Source organism: Triturus cristatus, chromosome 7 (genome assembly GCF_964204655.1).
Source record: "Triturus cristatus chromosome 7, aTriCri1.1, whole genome shotgun sequence".
Classification (NCBI taxonomy): domain Eukaryota; kingdom Metazoa; phylum Chordata; class Amphibia; order Caudata; family Salamandridae; genus Triturus; species Triturus cristatus.
Window position 1 is genome coordinate 1,510,917,960 of NC_140590.1, and position 23,245 is coordinate 1,510,941,204.

A 23,245-nucleotide genomic window follows, 5' to 3' on the forward strand; every position below is an offset into this window, starting at 1 on the left:
AATGCATTATTTATTGGTATTATTAAATCCCACTACTGCTTTTAAAATTAAATGTATAAGTTCATATTATATTAGGAATTCCAAAAGGGAGTTTTTTGTAAAGGTATTGTGTGCTTTATTAAAACCGAAATAAATACATGGTCATTAACTGACTTAGGGAAAAAAAAAGAGAAACCTCAAAATGTTCGTGGCATGAAGCACCCCATTTGGTTTGTGTTATGATCTAGTATAAAAGTGCGTGTTTGTCTCGACACATTTGATATGCTCAATACTTCTATCTTGTGAACTTATACTTTGCACCAAGAAGTTTCATTTATTGCAGAAAACAATCACAATTTCTTTAGAAAAACTCAAGACTGACTTTATGACAAATGTGTTTTATTTTTTTAAAAGCTATAATAATATTATTATTACTTAAATAAAAACAATAGATACAATCCAGGTTTTGTTTCAATATTAAAAAGCGAAAAATTGTTTGGTTGTCAACCAAACCAAAAACAATAGAAAAAACGACATAAAAAATGAACATTTTAAAAATGTAATTTTGAAAATGCCTTCCTGGCCTTTGTGAGGCAGATTTCAAATGTTCAAGACTGACAAATCTGCTGTACTTCAGAATTTTTTGAGTTCTTTCATGACTGCAATGGTAGTGCTCTGACCAAAGATAAATGCCCCACAAAAGATAGAGATTAGGCCCCAAATAATTAGGCAGACCCTGGAAATAAAAAAAGAGATAAGGAAGAGTTAGGTTTTACAATACAAACTGATGCAACGAGGCAAAAATTCTACATCTTTTTTGTTTCAATAAATCCTTAATTTATCAAGACCGCCAGACTGATTTTGTCAATATTTTTTCGAACTATCAGCTGAGAAAACTGAGAAGACACATGAACAACTATTTCAACAGGAAGGAGATGAACCCCACCCACGCCACACCAACCAAAAAAAAAGAAATCTATGTTGGATTGGTTTCTACATATGAAACACTCTGATAAGCATCTCTCAAAATGAGATACTAAAGGGGTTCATTCCTCGTTCAGTACCTACTACTGAGCCGTGCATTCACTGACAGGTAACACATCGTCTTTCCCAATGCTCAAACGCGCACATGTAGGTTTTGCTTTTACCTCATTACCAGTGGTTAATTTGTAAAAAAAATAATAATAATTTGCTGGGTCTTTCATCAGGAGGCAGCTGGTACCAGCCAATTTCTCCTGTTAGCCCGGCCTAAAACAGAACTAATTAACATTAAAAGTGGAGATAGGACGTTACATATTGGCCAGTGCTGCTGACTTTGGAACTGAGAAACCAGGTTTGAGTCTCGGCTGAACATCCTCGGATTCTGGGCAAATCACTTAATATGCCCGTAAATGAATTTATGTCCTTAACTGGTGCGCATTAATAATGTTGGGGTGGATAATTAAGTGCTGGGCACCAGAAACCACTGGCTCAAATTAAGCACTGCTTATCACTACAAACATATTTATTTGTTATATCACTAAAGGATGCAGCATACTTCCAGTATGTTGCATTTTCTCTGCACTTGCCACCACAAGGAGGTGGTTTCAGGTTTTCATCTAAATTGTTCTGTTTCCCTACTTCGATTCATATTTACTACAACCTGGCACCATGCCAAGATGTCTTCTTTACTAAAGTGGTCGGACATCTTTGTTGTTGTCTATCAGGCAACTTTCCATTCCATTTGTTACTTCCAAAAAGGTATCCCCTTGTGGGTAGTGGTGTGGTTTAAATAATGTTCATACTAGACTATTGTGTGTCTTTTGCATACTAGACTATAAAACTTTCCTTAGTCCTCTTAAGGCTTATTCCTCAGAGAGACAATGTAGCCATTGCATCACTCTTGGGCAAAGGTTCACACTTCACCCAAAACATTGCTGTCAGGGTTGTATTGGCAGGGAACTCTAATGATTCATCAAAGGGCTATAATAAGTGTCTCTGGTTGGCCTTTTCACCTGTGCCTGCTACCATTCCGACTTGAAGAAATGGATCTAGAGTAGATTCATTATTGCACAAAGGAAAGGAAATCAAGTATCACAGTAGTTTCCATTTCAGCATCTCCATTCACAAGTGTCCAACAGAGTCTGTCAAAATCTGACATGCAATGATGTGACATTCAGATACAATTATTCTCCTTAACAATCAGTGTATGCACAATCCTACAATTTCAATGTGTGAAGCTACAAGATATTGTACAGACAAAATGGAGTCTTGAAGAGGACCAAAAGGCCTGCACAACAGTCATGCATGCATACCACAGAAGTCATATACACACTATTGCTGAACACACAAAGACATCAATGTAATTGCCACATGTACATTAAGATGTACCGCAACTTGCATCTGCATCAGACTAAAAGGCAGATTGGCATGCTCTTCTCTTTAGGGGCATATCACAGGTAGATGGTGTTAAAGTCACTAACTCTAGACTTCATTATGGGTGTGAAATAAATGCTTAGATATAGTGATCTCCTTTCCCTTTTGTGCAGGTCAGAAATGTATGCATATAATGCGGTGTATTAGGTTTTCAAAACCCAATCAAAATAAGTTGATGCTGAGCGTAGATGCTATTAATCATATCCTAAATTTTAATGCACGGAATGCTGCAGATGTACAGCATCTCACATAATTGATGTATAGAACAGGATGCTGATGGCCATATTTACCCATGTGGGTTTCCCCAAGGAGGTTATGTCTGACCAGGGCAGCAACTTCATGTTTGGCTAAAAGAAGTCCATGGGGGATGAGTGTGAAGTAGCCCATAACATCTCCATACAATACCTCACCCTGACCAATAGACTTGCTAAAAGGTTCAACAAGACAATGAAAGACATGATTATAGGCCTACCAGAACCCATGAGGCAAAGTGGGATGGCCTCTTGCCATGCCTTCTCTTGCATACGGGGAAGTGCCTCAAATGGGAGGGGCATTCAGTCCCTTTGAACTTCTGCATGGCCACACTGTGAGTGGACCTCTCAGTCTTGTAAAGGAGTGGTGAAGCAAGTTACCAATAAACCCCCTAAAAATGTAGCGAACTACATGTTGGCCCTCTGGTCTCAGATGAAGCTTCTGAAAAAACAGACACCGAGAACCTGGAGGCCAACCAGGAAGTAAAACAAAACTGGTACAACCAGATGGCCACTCAGGTGGAGCATCAGCCTGGCTAAAAGCTTTGGGTAATTGAACATGTGGAGCCTAGGGCATTAAATGACCAGTGACCCTGGCCCTATAAGGTAAAAGAGCGGAAAGGGAAGGTCACCGACCTGACAGACCTCAAGGTATCTAGGAACCAATCAAGGGTCCTATATCTGAACCGCATCAAGCCCTGCTTTGAGAGGTCCAAATACACGATGCGGTTGCTGACAGATGATGGTGAGGAAGAGGAGAGTGAGCCCCTCTCAGACCTGCTGTCTTCCAAAAAGCAAGATGGGTCAGTCTAAGGATTTGTCCTTCCCTCTATCCTGATCCCAGAGCAACAGAAGGACTCTCACCACCTATTGGGGCAGTTTGCCTCTCTTCTCACTGACCTCAGGACTTACTATTGGTGTACCCATGACATCTACATGGGAGACAGCAAGCATGCCTATCAAGAATACAATCAACAGGCTGTGACAAGGTGAGGGTCAAAATTAAGGATGAGGTGTCCAAGATGTTGGATTTGGGGGGTGATTGACCCCTCCTGTAGCCCTTGACCCAGTCTAGTGGCAATGATACCCAAGGCCAGCCACTCCAAGCTTAGGTTCTGGGTTGATTATATGGGCCTCAATTAAGTCATCAAGACTGATGCTCACCCCATCCCCAGAGTGGATTAGCTTATTGATCGGTTGACAGCTGTCAAATTCCTCAGCAACTTATTGTTGCATGTTGGCAGGTCACCCTGACTGAGAAGTCCAAGAAAAGATCGGAATTCTCCCCCCAAGAGGGCCACTTTAAGTTTAAGGTGATTCCCTTTGAGCTAAAGAATGCTCCTGCCACCTTCCAGAGATTGGTCAACCAGGTGCTGGCTGGGCTGGAAACAGTGGTGACCGGTAATTTTAGGAGGGAGGTAGGTGGTGGACGGGACAAACACACTCACTCACTCACACCCATGCATTCACTCGCACATACACACATATCCATTCACAATACTCAGCCAATGAGATAAGGCAGCAGTGTCAACCTCGTCACAGAGTGGGATGGGGTTGGTGAGACCCTGAGTGCTTCAGGGCTTAAAACTGAAGCACCCAGGTCAGAGGCAACGAGTGATGCTACCAGTCATCACAAGGGGGATGGCCTCAAGGACCTTTTCTGACCTGAGGAGATCAGGCCCACAGGAGCTGTGATATTCGCAGCCGAGCAAAGTTCACCTCAGGAAGCCAGGAGCCTGCGCAGTTAGCGCATGTCTAGTTCTTTGAAGCCTTACCTGAAAATGAAGAGTATCTGTCAGGCAGACTTTTGCTGAGCCTGACAGACGCTGTTCTTGAGGGGAAAAAGGTGAGGGGGCATGGCCCCTCAGCCACAATGGGCTCGCCGTTGTGGGCTAGAAAACTTCAGAGCCAGTAATTGGATGACACTGCAGTTTTCAGCTCCATCTGAAATGACCACCTGCACCACCTTCTGGAAGTTCTTCAGGTACTTCAACAGGCAGGCCAGACTATCAAGACCAGTAAGTGCCAGATATGCTCGGGGTCAGTTATGCACTTGTTACACCAAGCTGGTGAGAGCAAGGTGCAGCTCCTACATTCCAGGATACAACCCATCCTAGCTTGGTAGCCACCCAAGACCTAGACTGAGGTGGGAACCTTCTTAGGTCTCACTGGGTACCACAGGAGATTTGTTAAGAGATATGGCACCATTGTTGCTCCCTTCACTGATAAAAGTTCCAAGAAGCAGCCCAAGAAGGTGATCTGGAAGTAGGTGTTGCAGAAACTATTGACACCTTGAACACCACCAGTGCACGAGACACCTAATTTCTCCAAAGAATTTTTAGTGGAAACAGATGCTTCAGAGCATGCTATTTGGGATGTCTTGCCACAGCTAAATGATAAGGGCTTAGACCAGCCAGTAGCCTTCATCAGCCTTAGGCCACATCACAGAGAACCGAGGTCGAGTGCATTTGAGATGGAAGCATTTGCAGTGGTATGGGAACCATACCTGTTTGGGACTCACTTGTGGGTTAAGACAGGCCATAGACCCATCAGATGGCTGATGCAATTGTAGGGTGAGAATACAAAAATGTTGAGTGGTCCATCTCCCTACAAGGAAGGGACGTTATGAAGGAACGCCACCATGGGGCGGACTACATCATTGCTGATGGTCTTTCCAGGTTTTTCTGCCTTAGCGATGAATTCTCCCATGAGAATGGTTACATTTCTGCTGGAGGGGGGCATCTATTGAAGATCACAATCGTTTGTGTGATATTTCCTCAGGTATTTGCCTTGTGTAGCTGAACCGATTTATGTTGGCATTAGGACTGTGACCTGTGCCCCTGCTATCCAACAGTAAAGTCCCTATACTCCCCCTTTTAAACCTAGTAAAATTTGCACGCACCTAATTAGCATATTTTATTTACTTACAAGTCACTAGTATATAGTACTATATGTACCAAGGGCTTGTAACTTTACTGAGTGCTGCAGCCACCTTGTAGCATTATAGTGTGCCTAAAGTAGCACCAAAAAGCAGGTCTCAGTTCTGCCTTTGCAGCCTTTAGTGCAGTATTTAAACTGCCATTTTGACCTGGCAAAATAAAAGTTTTTGCAGACTTAAACTCTTTTCAATACTTACAAGTCACCCCTAACAAAGGCCCTACAAGCTGATGGGGCAGTGTTCAGGGTAATTAAAAAGTGTACTTAAGATTTACATGTCCTGGAAGTAAAACACCTCACAGTAGACCGTCTGGCTCTCCAACAGAAAAGCACATGGTTATATTACACATCCTTATAATACACACCATCACTTTAGGACTAGGTAGAAAAATGTTTCAAAGACTCATTGGAATAGGAATTTGAACCCCAACCCAATTGTTAAAATTTATTTTTTTAATTGCTATTTTGAAAACGCCACTTTTAGAAAGTTTAAATTTTCCTGACCAAGACAAATGTGCCTTTCTGCCAGTGTCTAGGGTCGCCTGACTGTTAATGGCTCTCATGTGGTGTGAAGTGTATTCCTCCAAGACAGTAGACAAAGGGCCTTGGTGTAGAGATGTGAGGGTCTTTCTGACAGGATGGCTGGGGAGGAGCTGTGCACCTGCCCTGATTGCATTTCAAAGGGTAGCCTGGGTGCTGTACTCCGCCCTTCTTAGCTTCAGAAGAAGCCTACACTGTCACTGGCATGCAGCTCACACCTGAGCCGCCCTGCCCTTTGTTTCATAAGCCAGTCTGGAGACAAACCAAAGGGAAAGAGAAGAAATGACTAGAACCAGTTTTAGGGCTAGACAAAAGGGTGACCAGCACCTACAGACTGGTACTGGTTATAAAAGTAGGCTAATTACTCCAGAGTAACCAGAGTAATCTCTGTAATTCTGCGTTTCTCTACGATTCAGAATTACAGATAATGGAATTACTCCTGCCCGCATAATTTGTGGTGAAAAATCCTACAGCGAGAGCACAGTTTCCCAGTGTGAGTGGCCGCTCGCTAATCGAGCTCTGGTGCATTTTGTACTCTTTTTTAGTACACATCCTCGTGTCCATTTTGGGTGCAAGGGGGCATTTTTGCTCAAAGAAATAGGGCTAAATGCAGAATTAGTTTTCTGGCATAATTTTGCATAATTCTTAGATAAGTCCGCTACACAGAATTACACAAGTTGCACCAACCCCTATATAAAGGTTATATGCCCAGAACCTCAATTTCGAGCACTCCTGGAGCTGTGAAGATTCAGAAGGACTGTCTTTCTGTCTAAAAAAAGAAAATTGGACCGGTTTGTCTTGAATCCAGGATCACAGAAGTGACTCCAAGTGTCAGTTGGCTGACCTCCTGCTTGACCTACAGGGACACAATAGCTTCAAGAGACCTTTCCTGCATTTCAGATGGCTATATCCAACTGAATCTGACCTGCTCCCTTCTGGAGGCCTCTGTGGGAGTGAGTTTTGACCGCCAAATGCTGTACTCAAGGTCCTCTCCCTGCTTAACTGATGGAGTCAGATGTCCAGCAACTCAGCCCCGCAGAGCCTTTCTGTGGAGCTGAAAGCGGACACCAAGAAACAGAGCTCCGCCAGCTACATCGCACAGACCCCCCACACCAAAGTCAAGGTAAAACTTCCAACAGGCTGAACCTGGCCCTGTATCTGGCCCTTGCTCGATCGTGGCTGGCTTCAACTTGTGACTTTGTCCCGGTCCTGCATTTTCTAGATATCTGCAATTGGGGCTTTGCCTCTTTTGGAGCTATTTTTACCTAAACATTTAACATCTCAAAACTCCAATCCTACTAATTGAGTTTTTGTTGTTTTGGAGACATTTAGCTTTTTAAAATTTTGACGATTGTTTCTAAATTAAATAGGGACTCTTATTATGAATTTACCGAATTACTATTTGAGTATTGCTTAAATACTTTACACATTGCTTCTATGTTAAGCCTGACTGCTTGTGTGCCAATCTACTAGAGGGTTGATGTGAAGTTCAGTGGCTTTTGTGATTCACTCTGACAAGGATTGCGGCTGCAGCTTGAGTAGGGATTCCACCCCTTCAAACACTCTTTTTTTCTTTCAAATGGTTTTCTGAATTGACAGAGTATGCTACTGCCTAATGTCACTCACTGAAAGTAATCATCCAATGTTGCATATGGCACCATTCCTATAACCAAAATGGACTCCATCTGAAATCACGTACAGCACAAGCTCCCAATCAAACTAGGCTGCAGCAGATTATCCAATCAGGCATTGCACAAAAATGATCTCATTTTGCACACCTCCACAACAGTTTAAGATGTCCACCACATTTGGATTGCACCCAATGGATACTACGCAACTTCATCCCCAATCCAAAAATGCCATCCCTGGGTTGTGCTCACACTGCATATCAGGCAGCACAAGGTAGAAATGAATATCAGGGACCCTTTACTCCAGTCCTTGATCTCTTGCCATCTCCAGAATTAGGCATCCCACAATGTTGCTTTGTTTCATGATGATTTCTTCCTAGGAATTCGAGGTGTATTTTACAACATTCACTGGATGACGATGGTAATGAGAAACCAGTAAGTCAGAGAAGCATGCAACTTGACACCAGCCTGCATCTAAGACCCATTAATCGCATTCTGGTGCCACTCGTCAACACTGACGTTGTGTAGGAGGATAATGGCATAGTGAGACAGCGTAGTGGTTCTAAAACCAGTTGTCACTGTTAAACCTTGTAAAATGTAAGAGTAAGAAGACCAGGTACGAACACTTGAGAAGTAAGTGTCACCTTCAGAACAACATGAAGGTTATGTCCTTCACAATTCTACAATTATTACATCATATAATACATGATCCAATGTGGCATAATACAAAATACACACAGGACCATATATAAATTAGTTTAAACACAAATTCTCCCTCCCCATTGCATTAACCTGGTGGTACACCTGGATATGAATGCACCAAAGGAAATATACAATATGGTGCCTAAAATGCAATCGCTAAACCGGTCCTAGTTAAATCACCGCACAATGGTAAACCTATGACCATACTTGATTTCCATGGCAATTTTAAAGGAAGATAGTGATGGTCCTGCGTTGGAAGCACACTCCCATTCACCTGTTTATCTATGTGCCTCCTGATTTACTTTGCTTATCCTGCTGTCTGAATTATACACTAATGTAGCACCCAGGCTCTCTTAATACTGCAAATACATGAACAGCTGCATATGCACCATACCATACCCATACTAATGGCGGAATACGTACTACACAAATGACTAACTTTAAACAACATTTATCTTGTTTGTACTGACCGTTGTGTTGGTCTTGCCCAAGTGCACCATTCTGTACTCATTACCGATTTATTAAGGCTTATTTTTCTTTTCAAATTAGGAATTTTTCCTCTACTACTAGTTGTACTAGTCACACGCTCACACATGGACATTGTAGAACTAGGAACCCTTTCCAAAAGGTGTAGCCTATGTAATTAAGGGCACAGCCTAAAGCACAAACTATAAACCTGTGCTTTACCCAGTGTGTTACTGGACCATTATTTGAGTGTTTCTGAGTTTTGTTTTTTCACGCAGACATAACACTCATACAGAATATAAAACTAAAACAAGCAAGACCTATTGCCTCTGCCAATGCTCTTTACCTGTGCCAGATAAGTGATCGCAGACGATTTTGTTGTGAATATGTAGAATTGGAAGTGTTCCAATTCTGAAATTATGAGCCCCTGAATGAAAAATTCCTAAGGTCTATGGAAGGGGTATCAGCCTTCAGAATGTCTCAATGTCACCCGTTCTCACAATTACGAATGGTCAAGGTTAGGCAGGCGTCAAATACATAACAAATTCTACAGTTATCAAAAGGTGCAACACAGTATCACATGGGGTGCGCAAGGCAATAGGATGCTAGAGAGGCCTATTTAGATTCCAGTTCGATATTGACGAGTCTCGATTACTCAAAGAGAAACGTAGCCAAAGCGTCGCAAGAGGGTGGGCTGTGTCCTGGCTCAGACCGAGTGGGTGCATCACATGATTGTTGTTTAACAATTTCAAAAAAAATCCTGACGATTAGAGGCTTGGTTAAGTTGAGATCTGAGGTAGTCTGCCTTGGCGCTCTTGATTTGTTGGTTATAGGAGCTCCTTACTGCTCTGAGGACTTTCAGCAGTTCCGAGGAAGGGTTGGATTTCCAAGATCGTTCAGTTGCCCTTAGATTACGTCGTTCGGAGTTTAAGTTGTCGTTAAACCATGGTTTAGAGATTTTTGTTGATTCATTTTTTTGTTGGATCGGTGAAACGGAGTCCATGATACTAGAGTTGTAAAAATCCGTGAGTAAGTGAACCTCAAGCTTCACAACTTGGGCGAAAAGGGCAAGTTTACATTGGGTTGCTAGTTCAGCTGTATTGATGTGTCTAAGGTCCTTTTTCCATACCTTTAGCTTCTTCGATTGAGGCTTCCTCGCGGACACCTCCCAGTTAATCTAAAGAGGATGATGTGATGGTCAGACCAGTCGCAAGGGGAGATGTTATCCAGAGATATGGTGTTTCCTTTGGAGATGATGAGATCCAGGATTTCTCCTATATCATGTGTTGTCCTGTCGCAGTATTGGGTAGGGGTGGGCGGAATTTGCGGAATTAACCTTCGCAAATTATCGCGAGAATGTTTAAAATTATCGCAAACAAGCAGAAATATCGCGAAGATGCGGAAGTTTTTTTCCGGCATGTTCGTGAGATTTTCTGCATGGTTGCGGGTCGCCAACTTACCCATGTGGTTGCTTGCGGGCGCGGCCATCTTGTTTTGAGTTGTTCTCGCGGTGCATGATCGCGAGAAGAAAGACGTGATCGCGCGACGCATGACGTCACTGCGGGCGCGAACTGTCGCGAGACAGCGCAAATGGCTAAAAACAATACAACATCTCATGGAGAACGCGACCGGATCAAGAAAACTTGTCGGCGAACGCAGGGATTCAGGTAAGGCGATCGCGCGCGCGCGAGAATGTATCATTTTACAGCGCGAGCAAGAAACAAATTATCGCCAAGCTGCGGAAACCGGAATTTTTGACATTTTCGCGCTCTCCGCGGAACGCAAAAATGTCAAATTATCGCAATTTCCGCGAACGGAACGAAATTTTTGCCCAGGCCTAGTATTGGGTCAGCTCGTTATCATCTAAGAAAGATTTAAGGCATGTAGCAGCTTGGTCATTGGGGTTAGACCAATGAAGGTTGAAATCACCGAGGAAGATTTGGAGAACTGCGGAATCAACATTACCGGAGATGATTTCTAGTAATTGTTCAATGAAGGAGAGAAAGTGTCTAATTTGCATATCCGGATGTTATTACTTAAAATTTTGAGACAGAGGTATTCACTGGAGGAGGGCGCAGAAGTCTCAGAGTGAGAGACCGAGAGAGTGCTCCGATGAATACAAGCTAGGTCACCGCCCTGCTTTTTTGCTCTGTCGAGACGAATTAGGTCATGGTAAGGAGGAACTAGGAGGTATAGGAGAGGTGGCGGAATTCAACCAAGTTTCGGTAAGGATGGTGATGTCTATCTCCTGGTATTGAATGAGGTCGAAGATATCCGAGGCGTGTTTGTTTACTGGCTGATCTGCAGTTGAGAAGTGTCCATTTGAGTCGTGAGTGGGAGGGAGGCGTCTGCGTGATGTTCACTCTTTTGAGGTTGTTGTTATTTATGACTGAGGTTGAGTAGGGGTTCTTTGTTCGGGTTAGGGTGAATGGCTTGAATCCGACCGAGAGGAGTCTTGTCGGTGGCCAGATTAAGTGAGTAAAAGGAGAGTAGGTCCTTGATGTCTTTATATGCAAGATCAGACTTCGTCCTTCTAGGCCGGGAGTCTGTGTTAGGAAGGGGTAAGGTATTAAATGTGAGGAGGAGAGGACATTGGATAGGACTGGATACCACGCTAGAGGGGCCTATGGGCAAATTTAGGGGGGAGAGGAGGGAGTTAATTGAGGGGGGATGCTCGACTGTCAAGCCTTTCAAGACCTGAAGTTCGGCAGTAACCAGGTGCAACTGAAGAGATGGATCCTCTCGCCTTCTGTATGCACTTCTTCTCATCTCCTCCATGACACATACACAGCCCACCAAACACATAGAAGCACTGCATTCTCCTCCACTTTGACGTTACATAGTTCATCAGCTTCATATACTTTCCCCACACTTAAAATTGGCACATATTGGAACATCGCTTTGGGCACTTTGAAGAAAGGCCAAGGACTGAATAGGTATGTTGTCTGCATATCTTTATGACCCACTGACTGTGAGAAACTCACCCGGACTTCAGCTTCAACATGCAATCGTGCTTAGTCAAATACCCACCCACAGCCTGAACACTCCGACACCCAGAGGTGACTCAGTTCAAAGTGTGTACTATACAAGAGTCATGTGTTGCATTAAATAAATACAGAAAGAATATACTGAAAAAATAAAATACTCTTAGGAAGTGGAAGTAAGTAATACTAGTACATAATATGCCAGAACATGGATCATTAGTTGGGGCGGATTGGTGTCCACCACAAGTAATAAAGTCACTATATTGTTAGGTCAAGTCAAAGGTTTTGTAACATAAATCTGAGCTCAACTCCTTGTAGCAGGGGCACAGAGCAGACAGTCTTATCTTCGAGAAAGCATTTAGAAGTACCAAAACAGTTAGATGAAAAAGTCGAAAACACAACTCAATAAAAAAACCACTCCTGTTTATAAAAAGTAAAAACAAAGTGTAATAAGCAAAATGACACCAAAATGACAGAAATCCAGTAAGGGGAACCGGAGATAAGATTTTATTTTAAGATATAAGTGGTAAAAGTGCACTGCCCCCAATGGGCTTCAATAATCATGGTAAACTAGGACTTAGCATGATTTGAGGCCGACCATGATGGCCTGCCAGACTGATATATCTAGTAGATTGAACCTGCCATGGCCTGGAACTAAAGAAGTTAGAAAATGTTTCAAGTCTCAATCTGAATACAGACTTTGTTGTTTTTCTGAGGAAAAACTTTTTTCCACGCAGCACAAACCTGAAATGTTAAGTGAGGCACATTCCTAGAGGGCACTATCACCAGGGAGGATATACTGGCGCTGAGCAGGTGTGAGTCTAGGCACACCTAGGGTCTAGTGAGACTCAGTGGCGGCTGGCAGGGAATGGGGGTGGCGCAGGAATATACACAAAAAAACGTACCTTTTAAATGGCTGCTGTCTCGCTACTTCTCTTTTAGGTGACGTTCGAACCAGGAAGCAGCCAGGCTCCTCAGACACTGAATGCCGTGGTTCAGCACTCAGGCAGGGACTGGGGGCCTTGGCATATTCCTCACAAGCCTGTGCTTTACAGCCAGGTGGGGAACATGCAAAGAGCGCATGACTGTTTGACCGGGCTAAGACGGCCGGCCAAGCAGTTATGTGCACTTGGGGTGTGCAAACCACTCCTCCCCTGTGACCCGAGCCCTGCCCCGCCCCAACCAAGCCCCGTAGCACAGAAAAATAAAATAATAAAAACAAGGTTATAATTTTATTTTTTTCTGCTCTGCGTGCAGTTGGGAAACGCTCCTCCGCCATAGCAGAGGAGCCGCCCACAGTGAAACTATTCGAAAAGTCAGGTCTTCAACTTCTTGCATAATTCACGAAGTAAGGAAGAGGCTGTTATGTGTAGTGGCAGATTGTTCCACACTTTAGGAGCGATGTAGGAGGAGGCTTGACTGCCGGATCTGGTCTTCTGTAAGTGTAGAATTTGTGCAAGTTGTTCAGACGAGTGGATGTGTCAAATGTTTGTGAGAGTGTATGCAATTGTTGACTTAGTCTGGGCCAGTGCTATGAATGAATGAAATGTATATTCAATTAATTAAAATTGGTCCAAAATGCATTCAAATACTAAAATACCAAAACAGCATTCAATCACGAGTGAACTATTTCATTCTGTGTAAGGTGCGAGACCTTGTGAAACCGAGGAAGAGATAAAAGTCAGTTTATAAAGTGTTCCAAGTAAAATATGTCCATGCAGAAGTTAAAATGTAACCGGCAAGACAGGCACTAAGGGGACAATTACGATGGCGGAAGGCCTGACACCGCCAGCCATGCAGTCGTGGTCCTTCCGCCATCGACCGCGATTCCCCCCACGCCAAATTAGGATGACGGGGGGGGGAAAATCGGACCGCGACCGTGGTGGACACAAAGACCGTCCGCCACGGAACCACCACAGGCAATCGTTACGATTGCCTGGTGGAGCGGTCTCCATCAGTAAAATGGCAGCGGTGCCTAGCAGGCACTGTCCAAAAAATTACGATGTTGGCTGTAGCCAGACTTTCCATGGCGGTGGAACCGCCATGGAAAGGCTGGCCGGTTGGGGGCCTGTTGCTGGCCCCCCCCCTTGTGTTGGGGGAGGTGTTGTTGCACTGGTACCCCCCTGCATGGTACACCCCTGCATTTCCCTGCACTGCGTGGCAGGCACCACATGGTGCCTGCCACGTAGTGCCGGCAAATGCAAAACGGGCTTTTTTACGATTGCGGTGGGTGCTGCAGCCAGCAGCACCCGCCACTATAGTAAACATGCACTATGCATTATGATTGCAAGTGCGGGACCACCGCAATACAGGTGGGCGGTCCCAATCACCCCCTCGATGGCAGGCAGGTGGACTCCAGTACTAATCGGCCCCTGAGAAACTGCTAAAACATTTAAACAAATAGTTTGTGTATAACAAATATAATAAATACAGGGTGATTATGTGCTCAAGGGATGCTTGCTGCTTTTGCTTGCAACTTTATAGTGGAAAATATTAAATCCATGTACTTCCCAAAGGGGTTTGGTTGCCAAACGGAAATTCCATGGCCTCCTTGCAGGTTGAAATCCCATGCTTAAAAAATACAGCAGCTTCGATAAAGTGCAGTGTGCAGGTATGAACTCAGAGCAACAACAAAACGAATGAAGCATGGACTTCATATAATTATAAAACCTGCAAGGGACTATTCCAGGTGCTGCAGCCCAAGCCACATGAATTCGTTGATTGGAAGGACCATAAGTCTTATTAGTAGGATTTTAAGGCTGGTCTCCTTGCAAAGGGCAGCACTCAAATAGGGTTGCATCTTAGTGATTGCAGCTGCATAGCTGCTGGATCTTACCATGTTCAAATTAGCCTGTCTTGAAAGCACCAACGACTGCTTCTTCAGGATTGATTTAATACAACATTGAGTTGGAGGCTAGTCTGACCATGTTTACATTCAAGTTTTTCACTGCTTCTCCTATGTACGGAGACCACGGCTCACTCATTTTTCAGATCTCCCAAAGCGCATTCTGTAATCTATTCGGTTTGGCTTGCTGAGTAGAATAGTTATATTTGAGGAAGGATGTCTTGAATTCAAAGTCCTGCCCTATGAGGCCAATTTCCAGTTATAGGAGCGAGGAGTATGTGTTTTGGTAGGTGGAAAAGTCTTCTGTAAGTGATACTTTATATTTTATCCAGTAGAGAATTTAATTTCCCATGGTAGACTTAATGGCCGTACAAAAAGGTTTTTGTTTTGTTCTTATATCTCCCAAAGATAATTACTTTTGTTTTATCAGCATTGACAACCAGTTTGTTGTCCTCATTTTAGCTATTTAACACAACAAGAGAGCGCTGCATGTCCATTTTATTATGGTCAAGAATGAGTAGGTATAGGTATGCCAATACTCTGAGAGATAGTGTTTGACGCCCATATCAGCAGATTAGAGGGTAAATATCATTGAGGCCAACACACACCCTTGTTTTAAGCCCCCGTTTGTTGAAATTAGGTTTGTGATGCAATTCTCTTTGCCGGTCTTAATGCGAACCCACGTGTCTGAATACAGGGAGATGATTGCTCTAAGCAAGGTAGATGGGGTTACCCAAGCTGCAAGCTTGGCACAGAGTTTGTTACGATCAATTCCATTGAAGTCTGCTGAAAAGTCTATAAAACATGCAATAAGCAGTGACCGAAATTGCATAGCAGCGATGACACAGAAGCCCAGTGGGACATGTAAGATAAGGCAACAATGTCATCAATTGTGAAAGAGTATTGTCTGAAACCTGTTTGAGAGTAAGGAATTATCTTGGCCTCAAAGGCCCTGGTCCCTACTGCCAGAAGTGCACTTTTTGCACAAGCTTTCGCTTCTACATCTAGTAAGTAATTTACTTGGAATGGAGGCGTTCCCATTTTTATAGATTGGGTTTATAATAGACCCGTCCACGACTGCGGAACCACTGCTGATAGACAGCTGTCCACATAGAGGGGGTTAACAGTTCTGTCCAGAAGTCAATGTCCGCTTTAAAAATTGACCCTTTTAAGCTGTTGGGACAAAGAGCTCTGTCTGCACTGATGGATTTATATGCTTCACGCATGTTGGCCTTATTAAAGACTTCACATGGGAGCATTTCAGAATCATTCTCTGTATTGAGCCACTCAAGTTCACTGTTGATTCTGCCTTTAAGTCTGCATCTGTGTAGATGAAGTTGACATGCTCAATCCATTTTTCCAGAGGGCCTCCATGTCCTCAAATAATGGGTTACTTGCATAAAGGATTGATGTACTGAAAGTTTGTGGCTTGGTTGTTATGAGATAATAGCAAGTGTCCCTGGAGCCATTCTGATTCCTTTCACATAATTAGATTTTGTTTTCCACAGAAGGAGCTGCACCCACGATTCCTTGATACTTTGTGGCCTTTGTTCCATGTTACCCTTAAGCAAAGATATATTGAGCACAGTATCGGGCCCAATCTGTATGGGAAGGGCAACTCTCAATGTGTAGGATTGATTGTGAATGCTTCCATTTACTAGATTGGTTCCGAGAGGCATGGTTTCACTTTTTTCTTTCTTAGTAGCGGTTATTTTTCTTTACCAGTAGCACTGCCGAGAGTGTTCATTTGAGGTGCATTCAAGAGGTCTAGTTGACACTGGATTTTCGCTGGATGTCTCTTTGAGTGTTCCAGCAGAGAAAGAGCCAAACATACTTCCTGTAAGAGGGGTCTCGAAAAAGTGTAATCTGGTATGGTAATGCCCCTGAACGTATGTGGGAAGTTATTGGTGAATCCAATAGTTCTATGGCTTGGTTTTATCTAAGTTAGTCTAGGAGATTGACGCTAGTTGATTAATACCCCTGCTGATTGAGAGCTGATACTTATAGGAGTTACAGCAGGTATGTCTAAGTTGTGAATATTGAAGTCTCCAGTAACCAGGATCTCAGCGGGGGAATCTACAAATTAAATTTCCAAGCAAGTCGCAAAAGGTCGTCATGTTGGCCTTTTCCCTCCTATTGTGCATCTTTGAATAAACGTTAATTAGCAGCCATGATTTCAATCGTTTGTGTGGGTGACGGGCCGTGAACTATGGCTGCTTGAAACGATGAGCAGTCTGTGTCAACATCTAATAACTCCAGCTTTATGCTTGTGGCCATGTAGATGGACAGACCCCCTGATGGACAACCAAAATGCCTCGTTTTTAAAGCCGGCTGTTACGCTCCGTGAAATTCTGCTGTATGTATTGGGGTCAATGCCCAAGTTTCTTGTAAGCAGAACATTTCAGCATCTTTGATCAATTGGAGTACTCCTTGGTGGCTAAGAATCCTCCTTAGATCAACTATGTTCCATGAGATAATTGTAAGGCAAGAGTTGCCAGAGGAGTCCTTAATAGGATGGCTATACTTTACGGCACTATTGGGGTTAGGAACAGCCACTGGGCATGGGTGTTAATGCCAAGGCGATCATCCCAACTTTGTATCTAAATTTGAAGTTGCATAAACCTGTACTCAACAGGTTAGTTGACTCGTATTTTATAGAGATCTGCCAGTCATTTTTAAGATGTTGATCAGGGGCCCCATTTGCGCCTTTCAGAATGCATGTTTTTCACTTATTTGCCAGAGGCGCATTGGTGTTTAAATTGTAGGGTATTTATCTCTTTCAATGTTTTTTTATATCTATATATACACACCCCACTGTGTAAAGGTGGATTTCTCATTAAACACTTTGCTGCAACACTAGGAGATCTCCAATTGATGATTCGACGTTTGATGACAATGATGCTAGATCAAACTGTATTCTTAGTATATCTTCGCTCCGATAGTGGCTTAAGCTGGGAATATATTACAATAGACTCAAGATATTTACCCTGTTTAATAGAACACTACAACCTCTGGATGTATATAGCAGAGTAAATATGAGTTTTGGTGCAGTGGGCTGGTTGGACAAGTTACAAGTGGTATCCTCATCAGGGATGCAGTCTTTTTGCATAGTGCCATTGTTAATAAAAGTGATTGGGATGGAGTTCTCTGTATTTAGAGATAGACAAGTTAAATTATGAACTTTGCCTTTGAATTGGTGTATCTTGAGTGGATTTTGTGCCTGTGCACTCCGAGGGCATTCTTAAAATCTTTATTTCCCGCAGGCCATTTAAAGATTTGTCAAGCGTAGATGGGGCGGCTGTATTGTGTGCCAACCATTAATCCTTTTTTGAGCAGGTCTCTCTGCTGCCTTAACCTAAATCTCGGAGTCTAAGGTGGCAAGCAGTTTAATGTCAATCTTCAGAGAAAGATCATGGTCTAATTTGTTATATTGAGTGGCTAGTGCCTCAAAATATTAGAAAGAGTTGTGATTGTACTGACTTCTTAATATGCACCCTGATGTCAGTTGTTTTTAGATGTCCCACAGCTTCAAATCTAGTTGGATTTTTTTTGTTTTTGTTTAGCCTTTTTTTCTCCCTTCTTTTTAATGGTTTTGAGGATACTTAAGGCTGGTTTGGGCCGTGGGGGCAATTGACCTTCTGTTATCCCATTTATTTTATTTTTCAGGCCCATGAAGTCGGTGGATTCCTTTGGTGGATCTTGGGTGGCCACCGCCAGAGACGTGATCTCTTTCATTGACTCAGGTCTGGTGAGATCCATTGATGGAGTGGTAATGTTAAGATTTGTGCCCCCAATCGGTATTAATGCCCCCATCTAGGTCAACCTTACGTCTAAGTTCCTCTTTCAGTGTGTTAACAATATAAAAATGTCCACAAGGAGTGTAAGAAGATCAGGGAGGGTACAAAGTGTATCCACCATTGGGCTGCAGGTACATTCCTTGCCCCCACCAGGATATGAAAGCATCCTTAGTTTGGGTTCTAAAATATATATTTTTGATTCAATTCTGGTTATAGAATTAGCACGTGTTTGCATCAAATCCACTTGCAGTTACAATTTGTGGGATTGCTAGGTCAGTGCATTTGTAGCAGCCAATATACTGGAGTTAATGGATATTAAGGGGCCTTCAGTTGAAGTATTCTTGGCGGGGAAACCTACCATTTCTACAGTATTCACTCCTATAAGTAAGTGATTAATCTCTTCTAGCAAATTCTCATCAGTGTCATTCAGCAGAAAGCTAATTGAGTTCATTGAAAGAGATCTGGCACCTTGGGCCCAAGGCAGGCTTTGTGTTGCAAGTGCTGGAGATTCAGCTAACATATCCTCCTCCTCAGATCGCTTAGAGAATAGTGAACTTGTGTAACAGTTTCTATGATATGTGAGAGTATTGCTGCTGGCACTGTCGGAATGAATCAGAGTACATTGGGGGAAGTGGGCGGTTGATACAACAGATGTTGAGGAGAGTTCAATATTAGCCATATTTTCACATTCCAGCTTTGAGTCTGGAAGTAATACGTGCCCCTCCTGGGCCCGAGGATCCAGCTTATGAGATATGGTCCTTCCTAGGATCAGTGCTTAGCATTATGGTAATTGGCTCCACCAGGTCATTATAGAAATTTCGAGTGGGATCCTGTGTGAATGGATTAAGAGTCAGTTTTAGTGGCTTACTCCAATGGGAGAAATACTGATTATTTGGTATTGGGCAGCCCCTCAACACTTGACTGTGCCCATGACATTATGTTGCCACCTTTTAGTGAATGAAATGGAGCGTTGCTGAGTACTTAAAGCATGCATCACAGTGCAGCCAAATTGCCCTCCTTTATTGATAACTGTAGTTCTCTTACGTCTCATATTGAAAATTCTCTGAGACAATTTCCAGTTCTGCGAGAACAGAGTTATCAATGTGATAGCGCTGTGTCCGTCGTGTACTCTGCTGGGGTTTCATACAGGATTTAAATATTTTTATGGCACACATTTGTATCACTATAACTTTCTGTTAAGGCAGCTAGTCCACCACCCAAGCCAGGTGCCTTTGCGTTTTCCCATACCTCTGTTATCTCCTAAATGGCATCCAAAAGTAAATAATAAATATTGAGACACTGAAGGCTCCTAAAGTTCAAGTTCACGCAGAGGGGATTTGCGTGTACAGCGAAGTTCGATGCAACTTTGAGGGAGTATTAAATGTAGGAATAAAAAGAGTGGCCGTGGTGGTTGTGATCCAGCTCCATGTATCCCACTGGGGTAAGGAGCTTAGTGCAACAAAGCTAGTAAGTGTTTAAAAGTCTTTTATGATGGAGTAGACTAGAAAACAAGGATAAAGAGAGATCATGAAAAGTGGAGCAGATAGCCCATCAGCCAGGAAAGAGTGGTGGCTCTAAGCCACTAGAAATAGGTGACAGAAAAGTCAAAGTCGACAAACAGCTAATGGGCAGATTGCCCACCCCCTGCCCAGAGGCAAGCCGCACAAGTTAGCGGACTGGCGGCTTACACACTAGGGGTTGCAGGACCTGAGGCACACGGCTCTTCTCAAACGTCCTTCTTTCCCGTCTCAAGCACTGGATTTGGCTGCTCTACCACAAAGTTGGACAGGAGCTTGGGGCAGGGAGAAAGCAGATTTGCGTTCACCTCTGCTCCACTTCTGCTGCCTCAGACCTAGTCATCCACGGCGCTCGCCTCTCTATGCCTCACGACTCCTGCTCCATTTGGAGCTCCAAGCTTGGGCCAGAGCGGTTTCAGCATTGGCACTCCTGGACTCCAGTAGTCCTGATGATAGAGGTTATTGGCATGGGTGGGTGTCAGTCCGAGTTCTGTTGTGCCCAGGTGGCATCCCAAGGTTATGTGCTCTTCCTGAAGATCACAATTTCAGTGTTGTCAGTGTTCAGATTTAGACAGGTGGCCTTCATCCAGTGGGTGATTTCAGTTGTGCAAACTTTGAACTTGATCCGGATACTGGGCGTTTCATTTGTGAGGGAGAGAGTGAGTTGCGTGTCATCAGCGTAGAAGAGGACGTTGAAATAGTGAGAGCAGATGATGCTGGCTAGAAGGATCATGTATGCATTGAAGACGGAGTGGAACTGCTGGTTGGATGCTTGTCATGGTCGGTACCCTTGAAACCTTAGAGCAAAAGTTATAAAAAGTTGCTAAGCTTTCCTTGGTGACCAAACAATCACAGCAGTAAACTTCTAATTCTCCCAAGACCTCAGCAGTAGCCCTTAGAGACTCTCAGGGCACCAGGCAGAGGCCAACATCAAAGGGCAGTCCAGGTCTAGTTCAAACGGTCAGCTGGGATTCTTCACAGGAATGTCCTCTCCGGCTATTTGTTCCTGAAATTAACTAGAAGGGGAGGGTCAGCCCTATTGTTCTTGGAGACCTTCCAGTCCTTGAATTTCAAGCGGAAGGGGTTCCAACCTCCTCAGGTCATCCTCACAGGTCACACATTGCAAATGCAGCAGGTTCAGTCCTCCTGGTATCCTTATGCATGTACAACAGTCTTCAGATGAATGTGCCTTGGTGTCCAAAATGTTGGCTCGGCACTAGCTAGTGGGAGGCAGTGGGATTATTCCGGAGCACTCCCTAACCAATGTAGTAAAGGTTCCTGGGGGCAACCCTTTTTGAGTAGTCTCTGTTTGCCTTACTGCAAACAGGCCCAAAATGTGCCAGGGCATTTACAAGAAGGCAACACTAAAATTGGGTTCTAAGGGATGCATATGTGTGTGTAGGTATGGAAGTGCCATAGAAAAATCCCCAGTGTCCACATATCTAATAGTTTGAAGCAGGCACTGTACCCACATCAAATCTAGAGACAGAAATCTGGTAGGACGTTATCACAGCCATTCAGCAACCAGACAGGGATACACAAGAATGTTCTTGGCATCCTAACCTCTCCTGTATGTCAGAGCCACCACTCCATTATTGTGTAACATTCATATCAGTCATCTGTCATTCAGATTGTCCTTGTGTGCTACTGGGGGGCATTTCACAGGTAAAGGGTAATTTTCTAAAAGTAAGTTTTCCTTAATATTTATTGAACAACTTATTTCCCATTCAATTGGATTTTAAATGACTATTAAAAATAGTGGTTAATTATTTTTTCTAGCTTGTCCTCATTCCTGGTATAGCAGTATTAGTATTTCAAATCTGTACTCCGGTTTTCTAGATAGGTCACCTAGGCCTGCCATAGTGAAAAAAGATTTTAAGGGCTTGTCACTGTTACGGACATGGTAATGTTAATTTTCTATGAGCCCCATTGTTAAATACCATGCATCCTAACCTTGTTGGGTAAAAGGCTTACATAGGAGGACTAACTAAAAAAAAGTGTTTCTACTTGTTAAAGAGAGTTATTTTAACAGGTAACACCACAGATTTTACACTGCATCAGTCAGGCTATCCTGGTAGACCTGTATACATGTTTTCCTTTTTCATTCTAATGGATTGGACAATAAGTGCTGCAGTCCACAATTGATATTGAACTTTTCATGCCCTCGGTGTATTTTTGCAACATATACTATGGCCTCCAAGAAAATTTAAATGCTCCAAAAAAGAATCAGCCATTGTCTCCATGTGTTACAGTTCAAAGTACATAGAACATATTGGGCACTGGACAGCAGTGCCTAGTGTGCGGAGTGTAAGAAAATTCAAGAAAACAGTTGTCACAAAAAGGAACATTTTTTCCACATTTTGAATGGATACTGGGATTGCATCACTGACACAGAATACCTTATGGATTTTTACAGCCATTGCTGAGCAGTCGATCAGTGTTTCCGACAGTAAAGTTAAGAACAACATTATAGAGACCAATTGGGACTAGTTTCAAGGTCGTTTTTCCATTTCAGAGACCTGGCAGGATTTGCAGCACTCATAATCCCTGGGATTTAGGGAACATGATTTTAACTTTAATTAAACAGCACATGAACATCTGTTTGGGTACTACAAATCTAAAGGGATTTGGGCACCATCTATTTTGTTAAGCTATGCCAATGTGTTTTTTGGGAGATAAATGAAACCTTGCTCTAGGAAGTGCCACAGATGTTGCAACTTGAACTTCTCTATATTTGCTGCAAAAAAAAAAAAAAAAAAAACATTATGGAGTGCCATGCCACTAGGCTTGAAAATATCAAAGCAGACTTAATTGGATGCTGCTGAATAAGAGGAGTTAATAAAAGTAACTAGCGGTAGAGTTCAAGTTTTTGTGTGGACTGTATGTAGTGGAGTTCCTCACCGTCTGAGTGGTGGATCAACTACCTTCTATCCTGCCTACCATCATTTCTTTCCACCTCTCTTGTTGATGTAATCCTCTATAGGATGCCACAATAATATTACACAGGGATTTCGACAATCTTGGAGCGCTGGCAGGCTAGCATCACATCAGGGATGATGTCACATCTTGCAAAATAGACTTTGGGCACCATTAGCATGGCGGGCGGACTTTGTCTGCCCGCCATAGCCCCGGGAAATGGGACCGCCCACAATGGATGCGGCGGTCCTGCAGTTACAATTAGGATG

The 23,245-nt window shown here is 43.3% G+C and overlaps 1 protein-coding gene across 1 annotated transcript in view; it reads right to left on the minus strand.

Annotated features, from left to right (window-relative positions):
• Positions 1–364: 364 nt before the first annotated feature.
• The window catches only part of LOC146812262 (putative sodium-coupled neutral amino acid transporter 8), a 332,163-nt gene continuing 309,282 nt past the window's right edge, over positions 365–23,245 (minus strand). Inside the window, exon 10 of the mRNA XM_085614572.1 lies at positions 365–715. Within this exon, the coding sequence (XP_085470698.1) occupies positions 613–715 (103 nt within the window). The 3' untranslated portion in view covers positions 365–612. The remainder of the gene's footprint in view (positions 716–23,245) is intronic.